This window comes from Dermatophagoides pteronyssinus, unplaced genomic scaffold, assembly GCF_027571235.1.
Source record: "Dermatophagoides pteronyssinus isolate colony J.1.1.1.1 unplaced genomic scaffold, Derpt_VIB-CSIC_2022.12 sq0007, whole genome shotgun sequence".
In the NCBI taxonomy this organism is placed as follows: Eukaryota; Metazoa; Arthropoda; class Arachnida; order Sarcoptiformes; family Pyroglyphidae; genus Dermatophagoides; species Dermatophagoides pteronyssinus.
This window is the reverse complement of record NW_027461531.1, coordinates 2,746,542-2,763,166: the sequence shown is the minus strand read 5'-3', so window position 1 is coordinate 2,763,166 and position 16,625 is coordinate 2,746,542. Positions and strand designations below refer to the sequence as shown.

The following is a 16,625-nucleotide window of genomic DNA, read 5'->3' as shown; positions in this document are numbered from 1 at the left end:
CATTTTTATACACACATCCAACATGAAAAAATTTCATTAATTTTTTTTAATAAAAAAATTTATATTTTAATAATTCAATATTCATAGAAGAATAGAAAATATAACATTATAAAATTGAATAAAATATAAATTTCTTGTTGTATGGGCGTCTGAATATTGTTCACATATCATTATTGAACTAAAAAGAAAAAATTCATGCTCAAATAGAAAAAAAATGGTAGAAAATAATTCTCAATTCAAATTCCGGTTTTTTGTTTTGTTTTCAAACGATAAACGGCTTCTATCGTTTTCCATCAATGGCTTGGATAACCAAATTCTTTAGCATCATCCGGTGTAACATCACCATATTGCCATAGATTAAGCTGTAAGAAAAATGATACAATTTATTAATAATTTATAAACAAAAGAAAAGAAAAATAAATATATTCTTACCCCATTCTTTTTAGCATATTCTTGTGCTTCTTTGTATTCGTTAATTTTTTTCAACAATCGACGATCACGACGAGTTTTGGTGTCGACAAAAAGCCAACCATCTTTTACCATTTGAAGAACAATATCTTTTTTACTAGTTTCATCCAACAATGTTGCCGCTTCCAATCCATTGCCGACATCTTTATATTCTGTCTTGAGTAGCAGTACTTTATTAGCTGTTATATCCATAAAAACGGCTCGAACTTCATCCAAGAATTCTTCATCCGTATCTGGAAAGACGAATGCGAATGCATATTCTTTAGCCGCCGCTGGAATACTGGCGAAATTACCCAATGGCAGTGATGCTATATTTTTATTATCTAATGTTTCACGATTACCATAATCAATGTAGATAACTTGTGATTCATTGGAGTTCACTGTTTTTTCCACTCGTGCACGATACCATAATCCATCTTCACTGAATTTGGCCATAACAAGATCACCTTTTTTCGGTCTATAAGAGCCGGCAATGGGTGGATTAGCTGTTGCTTCTTGTCGTAATCGTTGAAGCATTGCCTCAATCTCTTGACCATCTTTTACTTGTTGCGCATGAAACGAGGTAAAATCTTTGGCCAGATTTGTGATTATGACACGTTTTCTTTGTGCAATGTCATCAACTACGGGCGCCGTTTCATTGTCACCATCCAAATCAACTTCTTCAACATTTTCAACGGCCACTTCTTCCTTATAATCTTTCCAGATTCCACGTCGAGCAGTTTTTGCTTCCTTTTCAGCATTGTTCAATTCCATATTTTTATTATATTCTCTCACCGACAGTAGACCATTGCGTACTAGATCCAATGCCAGATTATTATTTTTTTCATAATAAACAGATCCAATATAATTGCCAATCTTATCAACGGTTTCAATTTCAACTTGAACATCTCGTTGTAAGACACGTAAACGAACATGTTGTACAGCATCAGCTAGCATTGGATCGTTTGGTCGGGGAGTGTTTACACCGGACAATACGAGATTAACCAGACAACTTTCTTTTGGTATATAAACCTTTAATTTAGTCGATGATGGAAATACATATTCAATAACTGCGTCACGACGAATGCCTGTAGAACGTGTCAAAAATGGTGCCATTGATTTTGCTTTAGATAAATCCATTGATAGATCGGCTATTCGTATCATTCCGGCTTCAGGTTTGTTTGAATGCAAACCTTTATTATTTTTCTGAGCTTTTTGTTCAGCTGCTAGATATGAATCATAATCTGAAGCACGTTGATCATCATCTTGACGATATTTAACCACTGTAACTAGACCATTCATCACCAATTGTTCGGCGATATTCTGCCCATCACTAGTTAAAACGGTACAGCATGTTTTTTCTGGAAAATTTTCATTTTTCGGTTGAACATAATCCACACGTACTTTGACTGCTTTGCCGATCAGTTTTTTACGTAAAAATTCTCGAGCTTCAAACATGAATGGAATGTCATAAAGCGGACGAAATTGTTTCTTTGTATCGGTACCGCCACTCGATGCTAAAACTGTTTGTCCATCATCGTTAACCAATCTCGGTGCACGAATAGAAGCCAAAAATATTTTCTTTATTTCTTTACTTTCGTTATGCTGAATAACCAATGAATCAGGACTTGATATTTCCAATACTTTGGCTTCAAAATTCATTGAACTACTTGATCGTACAGTTTCTTTGAAATCTTTCCATATTCTTATTTTGCGGCTTTTAGCTTCAGATTCGAGAGAACGCAATTTTTTAGGATCTTTTGTCATACCTAACGTTCGATCAATACATTTTGCATAGCCTTCGCGCAACAGATATTCAGCAATATCACGATCCATAAATGCAACGGTAGCAACAATTGTACTTCCGCCAGGATTAATCTGTTCAACATGTACTTGAACATCACGTTGCAATAGTCGTGATTCGGTAAAAAATCTTGCCTCTTCACCAAATGGTTCATTTGTTTGTGGACAACGAACACCACTCAACACTACCATAGCCATCTGATACATCAACGATGATTGGTCATTTGACGGCAAAACGAGTCCAATTTTCATAGTTGAACCATCTCGTACATGTTCAACTATTCCATCCAAAGTTTTTCCAACAAACGATTGACTATTCTCAAATTCTTGTAAAATGGTACGTTTAATAGCGTTACCAGCCCATTTACCTTTTGATCCGCTACTTTTTACAGCTTCTTCTAGTTCGATCAAACGAACAACATCAGGATTATCTTTGTTTTGAGCACGTTTTACAACTTCAACTAAACCTTCATTTACTAATGTTTCGTTTATATTTTCCGTTCCAAGAAATATTGTTGCACATTCACGTTGATTATTACCGAATGGAACTTTATATTCAACGCGAAATTGTATAACTTTTCCGACAAGTTTTTTTCGAAGAAATTCTCGAGATTCCCATGCAAATGGTTCATCAGCTGTATGGCTACCATCGGGTAATTTACGACTTATTTTCGGTGCTATCAAATAGGCTGAAATTGAATATCGATTTATTGATTAAATGTTTGAGAAAACAAAAATTTAATATCAACATTTACCTAAATTGATTTGTTTTTCTGGTGGTGGGCCACCTTTTGGTTGGCTACGAATAATAATTGAATCGCCAGATTGAACCTTTTCATTTAGAAAATCATTATTTTTTTCAAAAATAAAATTTTAAAAAATACATACGGATTTAACAATAGCATTTTGAAGAGTTTGTGATGCGGACATTTTTGTTGTAACAAAATCAATTTTTTTTTATTACTCAGAATTAGAATTAAAGATAGCACACCGATAAATTTTTTTTTAAAAAAACACAAGGTGATGAACGAATAAAACAATAGAACAATCGTGTGATCAATGAATATGAATATTGCGATAACTTTGTTGATTTGGCTTTTAGAACATACACACACGCTCACACACAAATTACAAATTGCTCACTGATGTTTCATTTGCAAAAAAAAAAATTATTATCAATTCGATATCGAAGATCTGAACAAAAAAAAAATTTTTTATTTAATCTCCAAACGAAATGCTGAGTTGGCTTTGGATGTCTGATTGTATTTTATTTTAGTTTTTTTTTGAATGAGATACACACAGGTCGATGTTCTTTGATGATGTGGCATCAGCATGTAAGCCAATTCAATATTCAATTTCAATTGGATACCATGCTTGCGGATGATTATGAGGAGCCAAAAGATAACCGCCGGTCAACGATAGATGGCAGGATTTATTTTTATTAATAAGATTTTTTGATTTTACAATGTTTACTTGATTGAAAACTTTACACACATTATATCATTGATCAGAATTGATAATTGTTCATATTTATTCAAATTATATTCTTTTTGAATAACAATTTTTTCATTTGAATTTTGAACTTTTAATTAGATCATTTACATTTGATTTTTAAACAGTATTTGCCAACGTTGAAATTTCATTGAACATCATTTCAATGAAATTTAAATATTAAGCAACATCACTTATCGAGTTCCGATGTGGTCTAATGGTTAGGATTTCTGGCTTTCAATTAACAAGTAAAGCTGGTTAATTCTTGGTGATGACATCAGGGTTAACTGTAAAAAAGTGCCCAGGCGGTCCGGGTTCGATTCCCGGCATCGGAGTTGTTAATAATAATTTTTTTTTCAAAGATTCAGAAAAATTCAACGAATCAATTAATATTGAGAATTTAGAATTTGAAAGAGTTGTATATTTTATGAAACAATTCATTTAAATCCAAAAAATTAGATCATGATTTTGATTTTTTTTCCAAAATAACGGAATGAATTGCGCCCGCGTCAAAATATGGCCATATAAAATATTCTGAACATTTGACCTTATAATTTTGGCGTCATCTATTGGCGCCGATGGGCGTTTCGCAAAAAAAAATAAAATATTGCTCATTACGATCTGTCAGCTGCAATTGTGTCTGTCAGATTTATATTGAAAATTTTGATAAATATTGTTTGTTGATTATTGCGATGTTGATATCATTATTTTATCACCAATCATTATTATTATGATTCAAATTGTTTACAAATTAAATTTTTCAGCTTATTTTCAATTAATTTGATCATTCATCTTTAATCAATGTGAATCGATTAAATCAATTGATCATCAAGATGACTGTATCGAATTTATCGAGTCAATTAATTGTTCCGATAACATTATGGGGATCAAAATCGCCCACACATTGTGTTTCGACTATTATTATGACCGAAGATTATCATACAATCATTACTGGCTGTAATGATGGACAGATTTGTATCTGGGATTATTCATATGAAAATGATTCGGTAAATGATTTTTTTCTCTCTAACAAAAATATCGAATAAATTGATTGAATAAATTTTTTGTGTTTTAGTTGACACCTCGAAGTCTATTATTCGGACATTCATTAGCAGTTTTATGTTTAGCTAATGGAAAACAACAAAATGATATTATGCATTTTGTTAGCTCATCAGAATCTGGGTATGTTTGTGTGTGAATCGAACAATTCAAATCATTATTTGAATGTACAATTATTTTTCAATAGTGAAATGTCATTATGGGATCTTTCCGATTCACGATGTATTGAAACGGTAAAACATCAATATATTCATACAAACATTCAGACATATGTGATGAATGATGATGAAGTTCGATTTTTTTGCAATGGATATTATTCTGAAATATTTATTATTGATGGTTTAACATTGGAAACATTGTTTACATTGAATTCAAAATTAAATCCTGATTGGATTTCTGCTATCCATGTACTTCGTTCGCCTAAAACTCAAGGTTTATTTTTAGAAATTTTTTTCCTATTTTTCATATTTTTTCATACATCTCGTGTTTAGATGATGTAATTATCGGTCTTTCCATTGCCGGTATAATGAAAGTATGGACATTAAGTGGTCATGAAAAACGATCTTTAGAACCGATTTATGAGAATGAATCAAAACCAATTCGTTGTGCTAATGCAACACAACTAACATGTTGTGTTTATAATCAGCGAACATTATTAATCATTTCACCAAAATATTGGCAAATCTATGATGTTGGAGATTTTGCCCAATTATGTATGATGAAAAACAATCGTGGTGAACGATGGCTAGGTGGCCAATTTCTTTCCACTGATCGTGTCATCATATGGAATGATATGGGAAAATCATTTCTTTATAAATTACCCGTAAAGTAAGCCAATTGTTTGATTTAATAATTCTGTTTGAATTTTCCTTTTGTTTACTTAATTAACAATCCTATCATTTTTATCCATTGTCGATATCAAAACATTTTTCCTTTTGTATTGTTTTAACACGCGCTTTCCTTAATCTTCTCCTTAAAATAATGATACAGTAAACTAAAAGGCAAAGCTGTAAAGAGGTAAATGTATTTTACCATCTAATGTTTTCTATGTCTATAATGAAAATTTAATTAACTATTCTGACGATGTTTCTTTTTTTTTGTTTGTAAATCACATAAACTATAGTTGTGTGCCTGGCAACAGTGAATTCCATAATCTTAATATGACCAATCAACCTATTTTATATGCAACATTGATGATGAAAAATAATGAAGTTAGTCTTGAATGAATTCTTTAGACCTTGGTTATATTCTTTTTTTTTCTTGAATATTAGCGATTACTTTGTCCACCTGCCATCGCCTTTTATAACTTTTCTGAGAAAAATGAATGATGAGTCTTCAGACATTTCAAAAATTGTGCTATGTGGTGATTCTCATGGTCGAGTCTCAATCTGGAAGTTGAATGATTACTTGGTTGATTCATTACAGGACAACATTCCAGAAATTGAACCAAATGTTTCCCATTCACTAACGGCTGCATGGAAAGAACTAAAAGATTTACCTTGCGGTGTCATTGATACTTTGGTATGTATTTGGATTATGTTTCTGAACTAAATGGTTTAATTTTTAAATAAAATTTAGTTGAAAAAAATCGATGATCATCCGAATAGCTATAAAATAACGGCATCAGTTTACATACCTACTTTGGGTCGTTTAGTTTGTGGTCGTGAAGATGGTTCAATTATAATTGTATCGGGTAATCAAACTATTATGTTACAATTGTTACTTGGACGTCATTTGGCCTATGAGGATTGGCCTCATCATCAAGTTCTTTGTGGCCATTCAGGTCGTGTCAATACGCTATTATATCCGCATCATCTTGAAGAACGTTATGAGGCTGCTCATCTTGTTTCTGGTGGTGTAGATTTTTCCGTCTGTTTATGGGATATTTTCAATGGTTCCTTGTTACATCGTTTCCCAGTTCATGCAGGTGAAATTACTCAACTATTTGCACCGCCTAAAGATTGTAATCCACGTGTATTGAATTGCGTATGTTCGGTTGCATCCGATCATTCGGTAGCATTATTATCTTTGAAAGAACGTCGTTGCCTAATGCTTGCAAGTCGTCATTTATTTCCAATAACAACGATAAAATGGCGTGCTAGTGATGATTTTCTCGTTGTTGGTTGTATAGATGGATCGGTTTATCTATGGCAAATGGAAACTGGTCATTTGGATCGTGTTCTTCATGGAATGTCCGCCGAAGAAGTACTGAACGCTTGTGATGGAGCTTCAATGAATACGGTGGGTGATCGGTTTGTCAATCCTGCTGTACATTTATTTCGCGGACTACGACACCGAAATCTGGCCGCCATAAGACAAGCAGCCGTTCGTGGCCTACATAATATAAGTGAACATCTACAGAAACAGCGACAAGATATAATCGATGCTTCCATTCGATCACGAACAAATCCATTGCTGATACAAGGATTGCGTACGAACCCGAAAGATCAGGAGAGTCATATATTATTCTTCGATGTTGAAGCATTGATTGTTCAATTATTAAGTGAAGAATATGATTTATTATCACCTAATACGATGGAATCTACTGGATTAACATCGAATATTGAATATAAACGTTTTTCTGAACTGGCCTGTTCAACTGAATCGAATAAACTTTCGGGTAATAGAAACACTAATGAAATTCAAATGAATAGAATCTAAATTGTAAATTAACAGGTTTATTAGCTAAAATGAAAGATACAGCTGAAAATGCTGCGCAGAAAATCCAGGCAAAAGCCGAATCTGTTGGTTTCAAAAATGTTTCTGGCGATATAAGCGTTGGTTTTTATCGCAAAAATTCTTCCGCATCCACAGCGTCCGGTGGTGATGGTAGCGATCAATCCCGTCGATCAGATCCTCCAAATAAATTAAATAATCTATATAGCAGTGATGATCATATGCCTATGGAGATAGCTCGATTACTTTTGTCATTACTTTATGCATGGGGATTGGATTCAGATCTGGATAAAGTTTGTGAATCGAAACTTGGTCTTTTAAGGCCATTAAGACCCGTTTGTTTCGGAATGATTTCGAAAGGTGGTCACATGTCATTACTATTACCGACGTATTTGAATCACTTGGCAGAAAAATCAAAAGAAAATGATGTTTTAACAACATCGAAAACTTCAATGGCATCTCAGCAGCGAACTAACCAACCTTTGGTTCGAGCTAAAAGTGTGAAAATTGCATCAACCTTGCCGGTAGAATTACAAATTTGCGAAGAAATGGCACGACAATTTACGGCACGTTTTCATTGGGAGTTATCCGCATCTATAACCACTAATCATCTTTTATCAGTCATTTCACTAGCGAATACATTCATGATAATGGCGAATGCTTCGTTTTCATCATCAAAATTTGAATCTAATCGACGACGTTTGATTCGAAAATTAAGTCGACAAAATAGCTCTACTCCCGGAAGTGGTAATACTCCAATCAAAGAGCCATCTATTGTGGAAAATGAAAACGATATTAAAGTTCGACAGCAGCAAATTCATGATGCATGGCAATTGATTGGAGCATTACATTGTGTTATGTTGCCCGATCTTATTAAATCACCTTTTCTAAAACGACCATTAGTTGATTTACTTGCCAAACGTTGGCAAGATCGTTGTATTGAAATTCGTCAAGCTGCTCAAGATTTACTTCTATCCGAACTGAAATCAATAGGATCAAAAGGTCGTCGATTGATCGTGGAAAAATGGTCACTTTATTTACCCAATTACGATGATAGATTATCCGATTCTCACATGTCATCCAATTCGGTTCATAATAATATCACAACGAACGCCAACTCTACCGTTTCGCATAATATTCAAGCTCATTATAATGCTCATGCTACCACTCCGACGACTCCTTCATCGGATACTTATCATCATCATATGTCTAACAACGCTAATAATCATCATCAATTGCATGAATATTCTGATGGTGAAGATGGTGATGATGGAGACGACGATGATGATGATGATGGTGATGATATTCGAACACCAGCTCACTCGGGCACAATTAAATTCAGTACATCTGGTTCGGAAGGTCGTCGCAGACAAGCTACTGCTATTGTTTTGATGGGTGTTATTGGCTCGGTTTATGGAAGTGAAATCGAATCAAACAAAACAACAATTAACACAACAAATCGTTTGAATCCCAATGATCTTCAACCACCGCAACAGGTCCGTCGACGTTCAATTATTGATGGATTCGGTGGTGGCGGGAATTATAACTTAGCCCGAAAGACAAGCAAAGCATTATCATATCTTTTGTTAGCACCGCCATCGAATTCCTTACCCTATCATACATCATTACGTAGGGCTTCTATTGATTTGATTGGTCGTGGTTTTGTCGTATGGGAACCATATCTTGATGTATCGAAAATATTGCTTGCATTGTTAGAGTTCTGTTGTAGTACCGACACAGAACAATCGATGGTTCCAAGTCTTAAATTTGGCCTACCATTAACACCGGCCGCTGATTCAGCACGTACAGCACGTTGTGCTCTTCAAATGATTGCCGAAGCTAGACCGGCAGCATTCATAACGACATTGGCCAAAGAAGTAACCCGTTATAATACATTACAACAACAACAGCAAGCATCATTGAATATTATTCCACATCAAACCGTATTGTATCGTTCGCGTCCTGAAATTCTACGAAATCTTGAATTGCTAATCAAAGAACATGAAAAAGATGTTTATGATCTAATCATTGAAACAACTGATATTGTTCTTTATTCATTGGATCAAAATGCCCTCAAAAATAAGGGTTTGGGTGAAATGTTTCCCGCTTTAACTCGATTTCAAAATGTTACCTATTGTTTGTCATCTAAACGTGTTGCTGTTGGTTCAAAAACCGGAAATCTGGCCATTTATGAATTGAAAACGGGAAAATCACAATTAATACAAGCACATAATGGATTGATCACTTGTTGTGCATTTTCACCCGATGGAAAATATCTATCATCTTATTGTTGTACAGAGAATAAGATTTCATTCTGGCTTACACAGGCCGTCGGTTTATTTGGCCTTGGAAATGCCCAAACTAGATGTGTAAAATCATTATCATGTCCACCAATGTCCGAACCTGTCAGATCATTAGGACCATTAAAATCGGCTAAATTAGTCTGGGTATCTAGTAAATTAGTCATATTATTATTTGCCGATGGTAAAGAACATCGTTTTTGCATCTAATCAATCCACTGGTTTTTCACATCAATACTGCAGTGAAAAAAGTCGAATATTTTATTATTTTTCGTTTGTTTTCTATTTTATTTTGTTTTGTCTGTTTGATTCCATTTTTGTTTTGTTTTTTTTCAGTGAGTTAATAAATAAGTGTTTCATCGGTGTTGCCATATAAAATTCTGATAAAGTTACATTCTGATGACACACATTTGTTAAATTTGAAAAATTTATAGTTAAAAACCATCTATTGTTATTAGGCGAACCAATTGTTTGATCAATATATAGGACATAGTTCAGAATCCTAGGGCTCAAAGACATTGATTATCTTGACTTTTTTGTTTTAAAAAAAGATTTCATTTTTTTTCTCATCACTGCTTGTTGTGTCGTTGCTTACACTTTTTCCGTTAATAACATCATCATTATCAGTATTATTAAAATGAAAAAACACCACATTATTTATTTTGTAATGCAGTTGTATAATAATTCATTCAAAATCATCATTTAGCATCAAATAAATGAAAAATATATAGGTAAATATAAAACTATAAAATTATTATATAAGAAATATATCTGAAAAAATAAATTTATTATTGCTGTGGCTCGGGTTGTTTGATGTTTTTTGTTGTATTCCGGTCGGTCTGGTCATCGATCGATGGAAACATGTAACGGCTGATTTATTTTATTATTGGCTGATTATTAATTTGTTGTGGATTGGCATTGTCGTTTATTTTTTTTTCGAATTCAATTTCGTTTAGGACCCCAAACAATAGGTTGCTCATTGCTAGTTATTGTATCACCATTTTTTTCGCCTACCAAAGTAACATCACCATTCATAGGTGAATTATCACTATTCTCCATGGTATCGTTGTTAATCATTTTTGATGCGTTGTTAGACGAATCATTATTTGTGCCTCCAAATGCAGGAAAATCTTGAGCACTTGATGTATCAACACCATGGCCACCACTGAATTTTTGACGTGATCCAGGTGATTGTTCATTTTTATTATCACCACCACCACCACGAACAGTCTTTTTTTCCCATGGAGCACCGCGTACAACAAATCCTTTGTTCGATTCTTTCACAACACCAGATGTAGATAGATCTTCGAAATTTAATCGAAATTCATGATCAGCAGGTAATTGATATTGGTCATCAATGTCATCAAGCTAACACAAAAACATAATTATAATTAAACTTAATAAAAAAAAAGAATAAATGAAATTAAAAACTTACGTAATTATTGGCCAATTCTAATAAATGTTGTTTACATTCTTCAACATTGTTTGAGGCTCCGCTAATGGTCACCACATTTGGATCTTCACCATTTTGCACTTTAGGAAATCGGATATCCACTTTGAATTGACTCATTATACTTTTGATAGTTTTTCCACGCGTTCCAATCAACCGTGAATGTATTCTACTATCGATCTCCAACTCTTCAGTGACCATATCTTTTAGCTCTTGAATCAATTCCAGTATTTTTTCTTTAGCTTTCTCAGCATTCTCTTTATAACCAATGATCGTTATTGTATCATTTACATGCGATGATTGTTGTTCTTGATTATCATTATTCTGATTATTATTATTTCTATTTGCTTCCGGTACTTGAATCTGAACATCAAATTTTTTACGAATCGATGTAATGACAGCACCACGTTTGCCAATAATTTTTGGATGATAAATTGGATCAACTTGTACGGTAACCTGATAGCTACGAGCTTCTCTATCGGCCTTTTCTTCTTCCAACTTTATCAATCTTTCTTGCAGTGCTTTTCGGGCATTTTCAACATTTGTTCGATTTCCAGTGACAATAATGATATCCGATTTTTCTGCCGGTGGTGGAACACGAATATTCACATTAAATTTGTCCATCAAGATCACGCACTTCAACACCTTTTTGGCCAATGATGAAACGATGGAATTCAAAAGGAATGCTAACCTCAATCGAAACAGGTACTAATGTCAATAATTCTTGTTTAGCTTTTTCACAGTTTTCACGACGGCCAGTTATGGTAACAATATTGGCTTTATTATCCGCCAAATCTTCTTCACCATCATTGCTGTTACTATTATCCGATCGGTTAGAACGAAGTGGAAATTTAATTCGAACATCATGCTCCTGTTGAAGTGAATGGATTCGATGTCGTATATGTCGATGATGTTGGGCGTCAATTTCTACTTCAATCGTTTCTTGAGCATCAAAATCGGAAATGATTTCCAAAATTCGTTGTCGAACAGCTTCCAGACATTCTTTCGGGCCTTTCAAAGTGATACAATCATTGCTCTTGTCCGATTGTGATGGACAACTAACATCAACACCACCAAATTCATCGTAAAGTTGTTTGCAAAGAGCTGCTCGCCTGGACAAAAATAGATGATGATATTTTGGATCAACATGCATTTCAAGCTCGGCTATTTTTTCCAATTCTTTGATTTTAGCTTCAAGCATGGCTCGCGCTTTGAGAACATCTTCTTTCTTTCCGATGATCACCACACGATCAGAATCATTTATTGGACTGTTACTATTGTTATTAGTATCGGAAGAAAATTGTAATCGTACATGAGTTTGTTCACGAATTTTATTGATATTAGAGCCATTTTTGCCAATCAAATAACGATGATGTTCAACACGAACTTTTAACTCTTCCTTATAATTGTTTGTCTGGAAATCATTTGACATATCGATTAATAATTGTTTCGCTTTTTGTACGGCATCTTTTGAACCACGAATCGTAACACGATCCGAACTAGAGTTTTCCGATGGGAATGTTATGATAACATCTCCACATTCATTCATTATGTTTCGAATATTACGGCCTTTGGATCCAAGAATATGATTATGGATTTTACTTGGAATTATAATGTCTGCTTGACTCATATCTGAAAGGCTATTCTGAAGGGCTTGAATTCGTTCATGAGCTTTTTCCACTTTATCTTTAGGCCCAGTGATCACAATCAAGTCGCCATCATTTTGCACATCCATTCGAACGCCAAGATCTTCACGAATCTATCCAATACACAGAGAGTAGAAAATGTGTTGATTATTATTTTATTAATTTATATAGTATAACAAAATTAATTACCTTTTTGATTGAATCTTTCCCTTGAAATTGTAAGGATTGTTTGAGAATAGGCACTTCAAGACGATAATTATTAATAAGAAGTTCTTGATTCAATTTGGATAAATATTTATAACATGGTTCAGCATCTTGTTTGGCACCACGAATTATAACTTTTTCACTGTGGCCATTTTGTTCGGGAAAATTGATAGTAACCTTTATTTAAAAATCAATAGATCGATAATGTCATTACATTTAGTCATTCGGTTATCATTATCATCATACAAACCTGATTGAATTTTGCTCGAATATCTCGAATTTTTTCACCTTTCGAACCAATAATTTGTCCATAGAATCGTCGTTCAATAACCAATTCATAGGTAACTTCATTTTCTAATTTTCGTAGCAAAGTTTCCAATTCATGTTTAGCTTTTGCAACCGATTCTATTGAACCTTCGATACGAACAAATTGATTGCCGGTATTTGCACTTTTATTATTTGAATTTTTTGAATTTTCATTCGAAGATGAATCATTGCCTATAACTTGTATAGTTGCTTTTGTTTCTTCGCGAATCTGTCGAAGTGTTGCACCATTTTTACCGACAATAAATTTGATATGATTCGGATCGGAAACTTTGATTTCGGCTACAGCATACTGAGATTCAATTTCCTTTTGCACGTTGCTGTAAAAGTTGAGCTGCTTTTTGTACGTCAGCAATAGGGCCATTCAATTTGATTCGATTTTCTTCGGTTTCAAAACTAACATAAACTTTTGGAAATTCCAGTGATAGCTCTTGAAATTTAGCTCCTTTCGGTCCAAGAATGTGTCGATGAATCCAACCCGGTACAATTATTTCTTCTTCCAGTTTCTGAATGGGCTTTCTGGTAAAGTACAGCCAATGCATTGGCTAATTTTTCAGGTTCACCACGAAGAACAATAATTTCGACTGGTGAATCTAATGGAGGCATTTCAACGGAAACACCGGTTTGTTCAAAGAATTTCATTCAATGTATTTCTTTTCGGACCAACAATATATTTATGTTGTGATTTTTTCACCTCAATCGATACCGTTTGACAACGACGCAGTTTTTCCTCATAAATCGTCTTGACTCGTTCCAATGCAGCAAGAACATTGTTTCGTTCACCGGTTATGGTAATTTCATCTTTGTCCGTTGATGGTGGAGGTATGTTGACCTTGGCACCCGTTTCTTTCTGAATTTGTTCAACTATTCGTCCGAATGGACCATAAATAAATGGTTGATAAATTTTAGGCACATTAATACGTTCGATTGAACGAGAGTATGCATCATTTGAAATGGATTTTATTTCATGCACAGCTTTATCGATTGCTTCACGGGTACCAGTTATCCGAATCACATCGGATTTTTCATCTTGTTTAGGTATCTGAATTTTTGTTTGCGTAGCCTGTTCTAAATCCATCAATTTTTTGCCTGCTTTTCCAAATATCAATCGATGATGTTCTTTCGGTATTGGTAGATTATGAATTGTTTGTGCCATAAATTCACTAGCCAACATTCGTTGTGCCATATCGATAGCTTCTTGTTTGCCCGATAACAAAAACGTAAGTGTACCATCTTTTGAATGGGTGATTTGAATTTCTGTTCGTGTTTTATTCATAATATCGGCACAAATTCTTGATAGTTCTTCATGACGACGACTCGAATCACGATAACGAAGCTCTTCAGGTAAAACATGATAAACACGATTAGCAGTAGTTGATCGTATTTTCGGTCTTCCTTGATACTGGCAGTGATTTACAGCGGAATTGGATGGATGCATCATCATTGGTGATGAAGATGTTATAGGAAATTGTCCAGCTGGTGGACCACCTCCCATTGGCAAAGCGGGAAATATGTCATCATAATTTGGCGCTGATTGTTTTTTACTGCTTGATGTGGTTGTTGACATGTTTGCATCCATCATATTATCTGATGTAGAACATGATGAATCAATAACATCATCATTAAGGCCATTTATTGTATGTTCATTTAGGCGTTGATGTTGATGTCGAATCACCACTACTACCACCATTCAATTGTATATTTTCATTAACAATTTCAGTTCCATCCATTTCAGCCATTTTTTTTTTGATTTTAAAATAAAATTTGCAAAAAAAACAGTGTATGTAGAAAAGCAAAATCCAAGTTTTTGAAATTTATAAAAAGAAAGAATATCTTCAAGATAAAATGAGAATTCAATCGATTTTGATGTTTTTGTTTTGTTTTTTCTCCAATTGAAAAAAAACTTGTGAATATTTTTTTTCACTCGTTTGTAAATTATTTATATAAATAATAATAATAGGCAAAAGAAAAAAAAAGACCAAAATTATTTCAAGAGATAAAAATCAGGTTCAGAAAATCATAATAATATTCATTCAAAAAGGGGTTTCCAGTAGTCGGGCCAATTGTTTACAGTACGAAATCTGTATGAATAAAAAGAAAAGAAAAATTTAAATAAAATTAAAATAAATAAAATTTAAAACAATTGTTGAATGAAATAAAATTGTTTTTGTTTACAAGAAACAAAAAATCGAATATATTAACAGTTGGGAAAAAAACCATATCGAACCTGATGATCGAGAGTGAAAAAAAAGCCGCTGGTCACTTTGTGCATTTCCCAAAATAATTTTTAATTTATTTTTGAAAAAATTAATAATGATAATTGCCAACTTGTAAACATTTCGATGGCCAAATATCATCACAAATCATCATCATCATCATTTTCAACAATAAAAGTGAGTCGATTAAAAACGCACACACACACACAAACAAACAAAATGATTTTTTTTTAACTGTAAAAAAATTATCTATTGATAACCATAAATCTCATTTTTTTTTGAAAATCTTGTCGATGATGATCCTTCATTAATTTGCCGAATTTCATATGATTGTTGGATAAATTTTGATTTTCCAATAGAAAAAAAATAATAATACCCATTTTTTGGGAGATATTCACCACACACACACACACATTTGTTGCTTTCGTGGCAGTGGTATGAAAAAAAACACACATACAAATAAATACACAACGTGGATCGCGACTTCAAAAAAAAAAAAAATCACACTTGTACTCATCATCATTGCAATACACGTCGCGCCGCTGCTACTGCTAACAATTTTTTTAATGTTTTTTTTACTATCATTTTTTTTAAAATCTTTTGGATAATTTTTAAATTCGACATTAAAATAATAATACAAAACGAATGCACTTGTTGCGGACATTTTGCGATAATGATACAGAATATTTTTAAAAAAAAACTGACAATTTTTTATGAATGGCGTGTGTGTATGCAACAAATAACCACCCCCTCCCTAATTGCATCCTTTGAGAGGTTTTTTTTTTAAAAAAATAAGATATTAGATCAATTAAAACAAAACTGATCAACCACTTAACATAAAAAACAAATAAACAATGATAAATACAAATAAAATATAAAATAATAATTAACCTATTATATTTAAACATGACCTTTATTTTTGATAATAATTTGAATTCGACAAGGTTCGACAAAGATATTGTCGATTTATGGAAATAAGAAAAAAATGGTTGATTTGATATATTTAGAT

General features: G+C 33.3%; 3 protein-coding genes and 1 non-coding gene across 4 annotated transcripts; 2 read left to right on the top strand and 2 right to left on the bottom strand.

Moving 5' to 3' along the window:
- Positions 1-19: 19 nt before the first annotated feature.
- Tudor-SN (Staphylococcal nuclease domain-containing protein 1) lies at positions 20-3,591 on the bottom strand. Its single transcript, XM_027343219.2, has 4 exons — positions 3,139-3,591; positions 3,006-3,081; positions 433-2,939; positions 20-362 (listed from the first exon to the last, which is right to left on the bottom strand). The coding sequence occupies exons 1-4, from the start codon at positions 3,178-3,180 to the stop codon at positions 294-296; spliced, it is 2,694 nt and encodes an 897-aa protein (XP_027199020.2). The 5' UTR covers positions 3,181-3,591; the 3' UTR covers positions 20-293.
- Positions 3,592-3,944: 353 nt separating this feature from the next.
- TRNAE-UUC (transfer RNA glutamic acid (anticodon UUC)) lies at positions 3,945-4,076 on the top strand. Its single transcript has 2 exons — positions 3,945-3,981; positions 4,042-4,076. It is a non-coding gene; the product is annotated as a tRNA-Glu (tRNA).
- Positions 4,077-4,419: 343 nt separating this feature from the next.
- On the top strand, positions 4,420-11,692 carry Rbcn-3B (WD repeat-containing protein Rbcn-3B). The gene is given in 10 exon segments (XM_027344239.2): positions 4,420-4,748; positions 4,817-4,923; positions 4,988-5,232; positions 5,292-5,628; positions 5,791-5,817; positions 5,924-6,011; positions 6,072-6,112; positions 6,114-6,321; positions 6,379-7,420; positions 7,477-11,692. Coding segments are annotated over 10 exon segments (4,779 nt in total). The 5' UTR covers positions 4,420-4,574; the 3' UTR covers positions 9,987-11,692.
- Positions 10,701-15,778, bottom strand: Dp1 (satellite-binding protein 1 Dp1). Its single transcript, XM_027344249.2, is given in 10 exon segments — positions 10,701-11,144; positions 11,212-11,853; positions 11,855-12,985; positions 13,062-13,253; positions 13,327-13,710; positions 13,712-13,900; positions 13,902-14,030; positions 14,032-15,048; positions 15,050-15,481; positions 15,628-15,778. Coding segments are annotated over 9 exon segments (4,200 nt in total). The 5' UTR covers positions 15,140-15,481; positions 15,628-15,778; the 3' UTR covers positions 10,701-10,718.
- Between the last annotated feature and the right edge of the window lie 847 nt (positions 15,779-16,625).

Coding starts and splice junctions, on each gene's coding strand:
- Tudor-SN (XM_027343219.2), bottom strand. CDS start 3,180: ATGTCCGCATCACAAACTCTTCAAAATGCTATTGTTAAATCC. Junction 3,082..3,138: donor AAAATGCTATTGTTAAATCC/GTATGTATTTTT, acceptor CTAAATGAAAAG/GTTCAATCTGGCGATTCAAT. Junction 2,940..3,005: donor AGAAAAACAAATCAATTTAG/GTAAATGTTGAT, acceptor ATTCAATTTCAG/CCTATTTGATAGCACCGAAA.